This window comes from Anolis sagrei, chromosome 4, assembly GCF_037176765.1.
Source record: "Anolis sagrei isolate rAnoSag1 chromosome 4, rAnoSag1.mat, whole genome shotgun sequence".
Classification (NCBI taxonomy): Eukaryota; Metazoa; Chordata; class Lepidosauria; order Squamata; family Dactyloidae; genus Anolis; species Anolis sagrei.
This window is the reverse complement of record NC_090024.1, coordinates 116123670-116136668: the sequence shown is the minus strand read 5'-3', so window position 1 is coordinate 116136668 and position 12999 is coordinate 116123670. Positions and strand designations below refer to the sequence as shown.

The following is a 12999-nucleotide window of genomic DNA, read 5'->3' as shown; positions in this document are numbered from 1 at the left end:
ATACGAGGGGTATTTTTTAAATAAGGTCCGTTTTGTTGTAGACACTAGTAGTTTGTGCGCATACTGCAACGAGCGCGTGCGTCGTGTACCAGCATGCCTCGGGAACAACTGTGTTCAGTTTCCGCTCTGTAGTTAACCTGTACGGTTTTGTTCTGTGCTTTAAAAATGTTTAAGACTATCAACTCACCCGCCAATGAATTTCTGCAGCAGGCAGGTTCCTTGCTGACAAAAACCGTATCACTGAGCGAACCTCACATGCGGCGGGTGAGTTGTAAAGTACAGAACAGAACCGTACAGGTTAACTACAGAGCTGAAACTGAGCACAGTTGTTCCCGAGGCATGCCGGTACACGACACATGTGCTCATTGCGGTATGCGTGCGAACTACTAGTGTCTACAACAAAACGGACCTTACTTAAAAAATACCCCTCGTATAATGGCACACTCCACTGTAGGAGTAGAAGTTGTTCCCTCTGCGAGCTTTATACGATACAACCCCAATCATAAGTACATAGTGGAAAAATACAGTAAACCTTTTCTCATCATATTGGTATCATATAAATGACTGTTGAGAAGATGAGATATTGATCTCCTTACCAAAATCACACTACTTCTTGAAAGTAATACAACATACAAAGATTTGCCAAAATAAAAATGGGAATATTTATTTTTCTACTAAAAGCAATAAACTTTTAAGCTTCTTCAATGGTCTTTGTAAATGATTCTACTATTCCATTATTTTGTTTACTTCCAACTCTGTAGAAAATTTAGACACAACTCCATATAAACAAGAACACAGGGCAAGCCACTGAAAGACTCAGAGACCAAGACAGCTAGCGGTGACAAGCAAAGATGGCTCAACTTATTTGTAAAAATAAGTCAACCTTTCTTCACATAACTATATACCCAGGATTCACTGTGAGACAAGATATTTAAATATGTTCATTACAGTAAAAAGTTCTACGCCAGTTGCACAAATTCGGGTCTATACACATTTCAGCAGCATTTCCTGATTAAATATGAAGAATCAGTCACATGTCCTGTTGAGTACTGGAATTTGACAGAGACTCTAAAAACCATTATCAAGAGGCAGTTACATGCACATGATGCAGGGGAGAAAGGGAAGATTCATAGACCCCGTGCAAATGGGACAGGACAAACTGTTACAAATTGGCAAACATGCGTTGGACGAATTTAAACTTTACAAGGTATCTTGCTGGGTTACTTTCATGAAGACAAAGATATTCAGCATCCCCACCGTTCCAAACAAAAAGAACACACAAAAAGAAAAAGAGATACATCTATCTTCATTTGGCCTCTTGAGCTTTCTTGGCATTCTGTTTTTCTTTTGCCTAGAGTGTAAAGAAATAAAGATAAGCATGCATTGTTGCAGTTTTTTTTAAGCCAACAATTTTCTTTCGACTAAAACCCAAGTTACAGGCTAGCTGCTTCTTAACACAGAGGCACTATATTCCAAAAAAATCTACCAAATACCCTTATATGCAGTTAAACATTAATTTAAAATATCTGTGAACCATTTGGCCATTACACTGACCAACACACATTTTGGTGCCTGAAATGTTAAGACCTGTTTCTGGGTATATCTGACTTGCTGTTTCCAAAAATGGCACCAGTTTCCCCCCATCAGCTCTAGTTTTGAGATATATGCCATATACACAAACACCGTCTGCTCATGCACAGAAAACCATGACAATCATATCTAAGAAATTAGAGCTGATGCAGCCTATCCAATGCAACTTTTTGAATCAGCACCCAAAAAAACCCCCAAAACAGATCTAAAAACCAAGATACTAAGAACTTTTTTGGGTTGGGCTGTGTTATTGAACAATAGGCTGTAACCTATTGTTATTGAACAATAGGCTGTAACCAGACTTGAATGGTGTCTGTTATGACATGGATGGAATCCAGATAAATAAGGAAATGGCCTGAATGTCATTCTAACTGAAACGCCAGTATTTTGCCTCTCCAAGAATCACAGTCTTTTGGATGCCTTCTTCCCCAGCATTTGCATGAAGCACAGCATGCATTTGAAATGTGCTGAAAATACTGGGGGTGAGGGGGGGGTGGGGTGGGGGTGGATGGACAGGGAACACGGAGACAGGACCTAAATTCAGTAAATACATCTTTCTATGTTGTCTGTTTCCTTGTCTGCAGGATGTGACCCTTTGTCTAGTTACAATACAATACTTTGTAGATGGTCAGGCTTTATAATAAAAATGGTGCCACCAATAACAATGGCTTTATAATTATAGCATCTATGAGCTCTTGCATAGTGAAGGAATTAAAATCAAAACAAAGAACTTGAAACTACAAGAACTATAATGCAACCATTGTGTTTTGATTTGATACTCTAATAAAGGTTTTTGCCATGCCTTGCTGCGGCTGGGGTCAGCTAAGATTGTGTCAAAGACCAGTCAGGCTGGTCACAATAGAAAACAATGAGAAATGCTGCTCAGTTCTTTGAATATTTCAAACTTCTGATGGGTAGCCCCATTTCAAACTATGTATACTACTCTCCACAAAGATCTGCATAGTTAAAGCAATGGTATTCCCCATAGTCACCTATGGATGTGAGAGCTGGACCTTAGGGAAGGCTGAGTGAAGGAAGATAGATGCCTTTGAACTATGGTGTTGGAGGAAAGTTCTGAGAGTGCCTTGGACTCGGTGCAGCTTACAAGAGGCCGAGGCCCAACACATCAATACCATCCATCCATCTTGCCCTTGGTTGGCCCCTCTTCCTTTTTTCTTCCATTTTCCCCAGCATAATTGTCTTCTCTAAGCTTTCCTTTCTTCTCATGATGTGGCCGAAGTACTTCATCTTTGCCTCTACTATCCTTCCCTCCAATAAGCAGTCAGGCTTTATTTCCTGAAGTATGGACTGGTTGGATCTTCTGGTGGTCCAAGGCACTCTCAGAACTTTCAGAATATAACTATGCCTTCCTCTTTTATTTAAACCTCTACTTCAGTTTGAGAGAATTATGTTTTAATATTTTTAAAAACTATATTAGTCTGCTTTAGCTTAAAAGGGCATACATGAATCCAACTGCACCTTTGGGGATAAGACATTTCTAATATATGTTTCTTATGGACACAATCTACTTTATCTACCACCAGAAGATCCAACCAGTCCATACTTCAGGAAATAAAGCCCGGCTGCTCATTGGAGGGAATGAACAACAACAACATACTACTCTCCATAGAGGCAATGTATTCCCTTGATTAAAGTAGCTATCAAAACTTTTATACCTATAACCTGAGGCTAGCTGAGAGGAAACAGAGATTCTTTGCCTACTGGATACAAGTTCATCATCTAAAATTTGCATTGAGATTTCTTGTTTTCTGATAGAACTGAATACTGCAAGCAATGACACAGATCTACCCAGGACACAAAATGGAGGATAGTTTCCTTAGCTAATGAAATAATCAACACACCTGACATAACAGATACATGTTTTAAGGCTTCATTTTGAGTTATCTGGATGAATAACGGAGTGATAAACTTGAACCAATACCTTTTAAAAAGAACAAATGCATTTTACATTTGTTCTTTTAAAAACATTATGTTATAATTGTTTTTAATTGCCCTATACTGGTTTTGTGATGATTTGAATTGATGTTGTTCACCGCTTTGAGTCGCCCGAGGGCTGAGAAAAGCGGTATAGAAATAAAGTAAATAAATAAATAAATTTGCAGAAACACTGTCCAGAGGCATTCATGTTGACAACCGGATTAAATGTGACACAATTTTCATACAAAGATCAATATTTAGAAATTGCGAAACAAATAATATGTTGATGCTGACTCAAAAAGGGTCCATGGTGAATTTAAAACAAAATAGGGACAAACTGAGAAAATGAGAAATGTTTGTAATCTTATATTTAACTTTATACACATACATATACACATTTATCAATATATACATCTATATAAATCTATAAATTATATAAATATATAAATCAATACAGATCCTATAAATTAGTCCTATGGGATGGATAAAGGCTTGGGAGATTTTATTTAGAGCAGGATGACTACAATCAATGAAATATAAGTGATTAATATATGAAATGTTACTTCTTTTAACTGATTTATTCTAAGCATATCTACCTAGATCCAGCTCATTCAACTCAGTGAGATTTACATTCAACTAAGTATCTTTACATCTGCAATCTCTGCTCGTAATCTTATTGCATGTTAACACATTCCGTCCACATTCAAAACCCAATACTACAATACATCATTCATGGTTTGTTAAAAGTTAGAAGTCCTCTGCTGTTCTAAACACTGACTTGGATTTTGAGTGGCATTGATTGCTTTTTTTTAGCAGTAGAATCCCACATTTTCTATCTAGAGCACATGGAAAGGACACGTGCCAGGCAATTTCAGGACAAGATTCTAAATCAGGTCAGCTAAACCACCAGAGTTTAATAGCACCACGGGGACAGGCTGAGCACGTTACTTTCCCCAAACGTGTTTGGAGGGGAGCCATATCACCAAATCGATGTTACAACTGGATCAGAACAGGGAGGGAACAACACTTAGAAGTCAATATAATCAGTAGAAAGCAAAAGCAGAAATCTGCTGTTATGTGAGGGCTTTGGAAGAATACATCTCAATGGATAGTGGGCCACCTAGTGACCACAAACTGATAGTCCATATGCCTCTGGATGGTATTTCTGCAATGCAAATTGCATTTGTTCTTCAAAAAATATATTGATTCAAGTAGTAGTTAATTTATATATTTTTATTGATTATTTGGGTCTTTCTCACCAATATTCAGGTAGATCCTTTTAAAATAATAACTAGCTGTACCCGCCTCGCGTTGCTGTGGCCAACCTTCCCTCTCTCTTTCTCTCCTCCTCTTTCTCCTTCCTTCCCTCTTTCCTTCCTTCCTTTTTTCTTTCATTCTATCCTTCCTTCCTTCTCTTTACTTCCTTCCCTTTTCTTTCCCTTCCTCTTTCTCCCCTTTCTTCTCTATCTATTCTTGGACTACAACTCCCAGCTGTCCTCCTGATCGATCTATCAACCTACCTAGCTATTAGGGCTGTCCAAACATGGAAAAATTTGTTTCTAAACTCGATTCGTTTTTAGGGTTTTTTTGCGTTTCGTTATTTAAAAGAATTCCAAAATTTTCCTTTAAAAAAGTTTGATATTTATGAAATTTCGGAAATCATAAAACAATTACGAAACAATTACGAATCGATTACGAATCGATTCGTTAATGGCGGCCGCGATCGCGCAATACGCTAAAAAAACTTCAGAAGCTTCCCTCTCCCTCTGTTGTTGACTGTTGGTGTGATAATTATATATTTTTTCACTGAGCAAACAAACAGCAACCCTAAAACTTGCACCAGACATGCGGAAATAATAACGAAACATTTACGAATCAATAACGAATCAATAACGAAACAATTACGAAACGAATTGGAAAAATTCGTTTCGTTTTTTAGTTGCTCCTCAATGGTTCAATATCGCTTCGTTATAAAAAAAATAATGAATTTTTAACGAATTACGAAATTACGAAACGAAACCGCCCAGCCCTACTAGCTATCTATCTATCTCTATCTAATCTATCTATCTTATATATCTAGAGGATTGCTGGGAGTTGCAGTCCAGGAATAGGAAATTGGAAATATGCAGGAATTGGGATGGTCTCAAAGAAATCCAAGAAGAAAGCTTGCCGCTTGGAAGCAGTGCATTTGGATCATCCTCCTCTCCCTAAAGGGGCTGGTCTAGGGAATGCTGGAAGCTGTCGTCCGGAAGAGAGTTTGGATATGCTATTGTGTGTTTTGTTTGACTGTATTGACGACTTGGCTTGTGTAATGTGATGATGTTTTTATTGTACTTGTATTTTAATGTGTAATGATGATGCACTGTGTTGTTTTTGTATATTATTGTACATGAACACATGTTGTGAACCGGCCTGAGTCCCTCCTTGGAGGTGAGAAGACCGGTACATAAAACTTCTAAATAAATAAATAAATTTGCCAAGGTAAGTTGTTTTTGCGCACGTGCTGTAGCATCTTTTTGCTTTTTGGGATTTTAAAGTTCCTTCCGTTGTGTTTTTATGAGTGATGGTTACTTGTTGATCTGATAGGTGTATTGTGTCCAAATTTGGGTCAATTCATCCAGTGGTTTTTCAGTTATATTAATCCCACAAACCAACATTACATTTTTATTTATATAGATAGTAATGTCAACATCAGAACAAGGGTTATAGAAATGCACTTACCTTTTCTACAAGTGGGATTAATTGCTGGTGTTCAGCTAAAGTCTTTAGTAATTCCATGATAAATGGCAGGTAATTATGTTTTCTTCTAATGTTTTCTATCTGCAAACACAGAAGAGGCATTTCACAAATTAGTATTACATGCCACTATGCCCATATAAAAATAAGTGTCCAATTCCTTACATGAATAAGTGCACTGCACAAAATTTGTGAAGTAAGCAAAGCACCCAAGGAGAACCACTGGCTCCCCCAGTTACAATGTTTATGTGATGTGACAATAATTAAAAATGACAGGGGCAAAGGAAAGAAAAAATCTGCAAAGTATCAGCTTTTCTGTCCCCTTTTTTCTTAAGAGAAAGAAAAGATTAACAATTTAAAAATTGGCTGTGTCAGCAGAACTCAAGATATTTGGGGTTATATTGGCAGAACATTGAATGTTAATGCAACATTCAAGGACCTTTACAATTCAGCTCTGATGATTTGACTTCCAGTCTGAATGCAGTTAATAAAAGGCATAGATTAGATTACGGCAATTAAATGTCTCAAGAAGCAAGATGGACGTTTCTGTAATTAATTCTCTGAAACCTGTCTTTTCTCTACCTTCTTTCTTCAAAAGGAAGCCCTCAATAAAACTGTGCCAATTCTATCTTGCTGCAGTAAGCAGGTAAGAGATTATTTCTGGGGCTATATCTTGGCTCGTGTTCAATGAAATATAAATAATATGTTTACATGCTGTTATGACAGATAATACTGAACAAAATTATTGACTTGGTACAAAATAGCCACAATAAAAATCCACCCACAGAAGTTGCAGAAACAGGATTGTAAGTGATAGCAAAAAGCACACATTAGTAATGTATTGATATCAGTGATAGAGCCAAGAGGAAAACTAGAACATAAAATAACACGTTTCAAATTTTACAAGCAATCAACTCCTATTTTGTAAAAAAAAGAAAAATTAATACACTGACACAAATACAGATTCTAACTGGAATTAGATGCAAGCAGAGTTGAGAAAGTTAGGTTTTGTAGTACAACTTTCAGAATTTCCCCAACAACATGGCTACTATTTTGGGGGGGGGGGGGGGGTTCTGGGAACTTCCAAGCTCTGATTCTAAGTAAACATACACAGGGTAGATTTGCAGGATACAAGCTGGGTATATTTAGTCTACAGAAGAGAAGGTTGAGAGGAGACATGATAGACATGTTTAAATAGTTGAATTGATGTCATAAGGAAGAGGAGCAGGCTTGTTTTCCACTGCCCTGGAAACTAGGACTCAATGGAGCAATTGGTTCAAATTACAGGAAAAGGAGATTCCACCTGAACATTAGGAAGACCTTCCTGACCATAAGAGCTGTTCAACAGTGGAACTGGTTCTGGTGGAGGCTCCTTTTTTGAAGGCTTTTCAACAGAGGCTGGATGGCCCTCTGTTGGGGGTGCTTTGGTTGTGCTTTCCCTGAATGGAAGGGGTTGGACTGGATATCTTTTCTTTTTCAACTCTGATTCTATGAAATTATCAATCCATGAGTATAATAGGTAGGTATATACCATTAACTTCAAACACAACCAAATTGAGTTATTATAACAATATATATATGTTCATGAATGATACCAGTAGCCGCTGAATTTCAAAATAAAAAGTAATTAATTGGAGTACAGTCATTAATTGGGCTATTCAGTCTAGCGAGAGACATCATGTGAAACAATTCCAACCACAGCGAGTGCAGTACTCCTTATTCTAAGCTGTCAGTACTCCTTATTCTAAGAAAAAATAGTCCGGATAGCTGTACAGACAAGTTATCTAGAAGTCCACACTGCATCACGTAAAATTACAATCACACCAAACAAACAAATGTAATAGAAAAAGAGGCCAGAGTGTTGGACATAACTGCTCAAAGCTGCATGAGCAGTTTGTCCAGTGGCAAGGTCAATCAATATCATTACTTCCCACCCCCCCCCCCCACCCCAAAAAAACAGCAGCCTTCCTGTTCACAGAGCAATTCAGACCCCTCCTACACTACCATAAAAATCCAGATTATCTGCTTTGAACTGGATTATATGACAGTGCAGACTCATATAACCCAGTTTAAAGCAGAGAATGTGGATTATCTACTTTGATAATCTGAGTTACACGACACTGTAGAAGGGGTATCAGTTTAAGTCTTTCAACAGAAGAACTTCCTGTATGTGCAGTTTTATTGACTAAGTTTACCTGACTGCACCAATTCTTGAACTGGGTTGTGCAACTAGCTAACAGTGGTCCCACCCAAGAGACCAAAGAGAAAGTGAGGGAAGATCTATTATAAAAAAATAAGAAAATACTCAAGATTATGGAATCTACCTCAAAACAAAATAAGTTTGAAAAAAGGAACTAAATGAATGAGATTACACGTCATCTAACCTTGGTGAAGGGATCAGCTTGCACAGCCCCCTAGAATCAAGGTAGAAAAGAAATTTCAACAAGGAATGGGCCTGACGGGATCAAACCAGCCATGATATATAAAGATCTCAGACTGCAAAGCATCTTTTAATTTCTGGCCTCTTTCAGCTTTGCAGATTCACTAAACTAGACATTCAATAGACAGAAGTGGAAATAAATTTGGGAAAAAGTCAGTTCAGATTGAGTATTATGACTCTGAAGAGTGGACCAAGATTTCCTGAGAACCTCCTGTTTTCAAGAAGAATATCAATTATGGGTTGCTGTTAGTTTTTCGACTGTACGGCCATGTTCCAGTAGCATTTTCTCTTGAAATTTTGCCTGCATCTGTGGCTGGCATCCTCAGAGGTTTATTCAGAGGTTTGTTGGAAATGAGGCAAGTGGAGTATGTGTGTGTGTCTATCTATCTGTGGAATTTCCAGGGTGGGAAAAAGAATTCTGTCTGTTTGAAGTAAGTATGGAATGTTGCAATTAGCAAACTTGATCAGCATTGAATAGCCCTGTAGCTGCAAAGTCAACTAGTGAGGGTATTTGCACAGACGTAGCCTGGCTGTTGTGCCTGGAAGCATCCTTTTGTTATGTTTTGTTATAGTTGTGAATTTTATTTTGGGATTTGGGGGGGGGGTGTTGTTTATTTCTCTTTGTTAGTGTAGTCTAGCATTGAATGTTTGCCATTGTTGGTTGGAAATGGCCCCGAGTCCCCTTGAAAAGATAGGGTGGTATATAAATAAAGTATTATTATTACTATTATTACTATTATTATTACTGTTGTATGAGATGCATACTCATTGTATGAGATGCATACTCGTTGTATGAGATGCATACTCATAATATGCATACTCATATTAAAAACTCTGGCATAGACACTGAGAACTAGGAAGCCCTGGCCCTTGAGCACTCCAGCTGGAGGTCAGCTGTGACCAGCAGTGTTGTAGAAGTTGAAGAGGCACGAATGGAGGGTGAAAGAGAGAAACATGCCAAGAGGAAGGTGTGTCAAGCCAACCCCGATTGGGACCGCCTTCCATCTGGAAACCAATGCCCTCACTGCGGGAGAAGATGCAGATCAAGAATAGAGATCTACAGTCACCCATGGACCCACCAGCAGTACACTGATCCTGGAAGACTATCCTACTCGGACAATGAGTGATTGCCTAAGTATGGGATGCAGGTGAAACGTCAGGAGCGAATGTTATTGGAACATGGCCATACAGCTCGAAAAACTCACAGCAACCCAGTGATTCTGGTCACGAAAGCCTTCAACCACACGATATCAACTATATTAACATTGTGGTTTAGGACATATATTTCCCTGATATTATTTTGCTTTATTTATGCTGAAGTTTTGTGAAAAGCGCAGCATCTGTCTTAAGCACAGATGAAGGAAACAAGACATGACGTGTTCACTCTTTTTAAACAGAGGATTATTAATCAAGTTTTCAAAGACACATTTTATTTTGCTAAGGTACATCTCAAAGATTACAAGGTAACTGAGATGGCATGCTTTCTCTCTGTCTCTTTCCAGTTATGATGGAAAATGCATCTCAGAAAGATAGCTTACCTTTCATGACCAGTTTGTCCCTGAGCTGATGGAAAAAGATATTGCTAGATGTGAAACAGCCATGGGATCTAAGAGGTTTGTGGTGAACAGTCCACATGGATTAATTGTAGCCTAGATTGGGGTGTAACAGCCTTTCAAGGTTGCTGTGAGCTTTCTGGCCATGTATGGCCATGTTCCAGAAGCATTCTCTCCTGATGTTTCACTCACATCTATGGCAGGCATCTCAGAGGTTTAGTGGTCAGAGGTGAGACCCTTCAATCTCTGAAAATGCCTGCCATAGATGTGGGTGAAACGTCAGGAGAGAATGCTTTTGGAACATGTCTATACAGCCCGGAAAACTCACAGCAACCCAGTGATTCCGGCCATGAAAGCCTTCAACAACACATTGAATGCCTCTCCAGGATTTTCAGCTAAGCCATAGTGGAGCGGGGGAAGATAAGATGTATGAAACTACTTTAGGAGAAACAGTTATCTATACTTAATCAACTATCCACTCCTCTACCTCAAAAGGAATCTTAACAACTCTGATAGCTTGATACATTTGGATATAATGCAAGTTATATTTTTCCTGAACACCAAATGAAAGACCATATAATTGAAACCTCTACAAGTATCTACATTTTCATGTTAGACTTATATCCTGTGGAATCAACACAGCAACTGAGTTTTTGAAACATTTTACCATTCACATACCTTGTACCTTTTCAATTTTTGGTTTTCTTCTTCAATTAACATCTGATACTTTGCAACTTCTGACTGAATAGAACTTAGTATATTACTGCTCTGGTCTGTATCCATGGGCTCTTCCTTTATGGAAAAAAGTTTAGTAATGTACACGTTAGCACAGCTTAATTAATTTAGTATCTAAATAGTAACATTATATAAGGCAGGACTGAAGACCGACAGGTCACAGGTTCAAATCTAGGGAGTGTGGGTGAGCTCCCTCTATCAGCTCCAGCTCCTCATGCGTGGACATGAGAAGCCTCCCACAAGGATGGTAAAACATCAAAAACATCCAGCCATCCCCTGGGCAACGTCCTTGCAAATGGCCAATTCCCTCACACCAGAAGCGACTTGCAGTTTCTCAAGTCACTCCTGACACACACACACACACACACACACAAGAGAGAGAGAGGGGGGGGGGGGGGGAGAGAACCATACTCCAAAATGATCTTTGCATATCTTACTCCCAGGACTTCACTTTATTTACATGTTCAGTATAAATTATGATATGCATGCTACTGTAATTTCTTGCTTGAATGACAAATAAGTATTCACCTGTAGTATTTATTCATTCAAAGTGCTTTTTAGATACTATATTATACTATGAACAAAGAAAGAAAATCAAAATATATGTTTCATCTGCTGTATGGCATGTTAAATGGAAATTTGTACCAAACAACCTAATCTGTAGGTGGTTTGCATGCTGTGTTTCCTCATCAGCTTCCCTATGCGGTCAGTGGTTCCCTTGATGTATGGCAAGAACACTTTTTCTCTGGGTGGATCTTCATCTTTACTCTCGTGGCTTGTTCTTGGTCTTGCAGCTCTTCTGATGTCTGAGGTGGAGTATCCATTGGCCTGGAGAGCCCAGTTGAGGTGGTTCAGTTCATCTTGAAGGAGGTGGGGTTCGCAGATTCTTTTTGCACGGTCTGCCAAGGCTTTAATGGTGCTTCATTTTGACTTGGGTGATGGTTGGAGTTTTTATGTAGATATCTATCTGTGTGGGCTCCTGACACGACAATTATTTGCATCTAATTTATTATGTATTTGTATTTTCACTGTGTATTGTATGGCATCGAATAGCTGCCATTCATGTAAGCTGCCCCAAGTTCCCAAGGGGAGACTTTACTTTACTATATTTGAACACATTTATTGCTTTTTATGATACAGTCTGTTACTTCAGCAATTTGTAAATTGGCTTTTCTGCTTCTTGTTTAATGACCAATCTTCACAAACTTACTGGAACAAAATAAAATAGTGCCAATGAAGAATCTATCATTGAATTTCAGGACTGTTGGTTGAATCTTTACCCAGCTGTGAACATTTTCAATAACAGCTTAATGGTAGAAGCAGAAAAGCTTCATACCATTTTTGAAAACATAAAATATTTTCAGGATTTCAAAGACTTTACTTTGAAGAGATGTTCAAAGACTGGGGTGCAAGGGACCGAGGAGACAAAGAAAAGCCTAATCCATATTATACATGCCTGATACATACTTGTTACCACTAGATTCCCTTTTCTTTCTTACACAGGGCTCTCGGTTTTTCTTTCCTTCTTCTCATTAAAGGACCTGATTAGGTTCACATCTGCTCAGCTTCAGAAATATTACAAAATCAGTCACTAAGCCTTATGGTCCAAGCATTATAAAGAAACAGCTTAACTTGCAAAATACCTCAGCAAGTTGTGCCTGCAATTCCGCAATTTTCTGTTCATATATCATTTTTCTGTCAGATACAATTGCCATCAAGTTAAACCTTATTTCACCTTCACTGTACCTACAAAGCAAGAAGAAATGTGTCATTCAGTGCTATCCCTGCAACACCAGCCGCAAAGCAATTCATGATCTTTAATATACTATTGAGTCAAAAGCCAAGATGGCAATATATTCATTTATCAGGAATAAATAGTGAGCAGACAGTATATAAAAAGTAAAACTGTCTCCTCCCAGGCACCAATTTCAAAATGTGTCAATGTGCACAAAACATATGAAACTATGGTATATTGTGATAGTTCTATCATTCTATATGCATCCCTCT

General features: G+C 38.3%; 1 protein-coding gene across 2 annotated transcripts in view; it reads right to left on the bottom strand.

Annotated features, from left to right (window-relative positions):
• Positions 1 to 638: 638 nt before the first annotated feature.
• UCHL5 (ubiquitin C-terminal hydrolase L5) overlaps positions 639 to 12999 on the bottom strand; it is a 29937-nt gene continuing 17576 nt past the window's right edge. Inside the window, exons 8-12 of one of the 2 annotated variants that reach the window (XM_067467605.1) lie at positions 12636 to 12738; positions 10936 to 11049; positions 8649 to 8678; positions 6250 to 6348; positions 639 to 1351 (exon numbers count right to left, since the gene is read on the bottom strand). In XM_067467605.1, the coding sequence (XP_067323706.1) occupies positions 1307 to 1351; positions 6250 to 6348; positions 8649 to 8678; positions 10936 to 11049; positions 12636 to 12738 (391 nt within the window). In that variant the 3' untranslated portion in view covers positions 639 to 1306. The remainder of the gene's footprint in view (positions 1352 to 6249; positions 6349 to 8648; positions 8679 to 10935; positions 11050 to 12635; positions 12739 to 12999) is intronic. The other variant, XM_060774532.2, reaches the window with a different exon arrangement.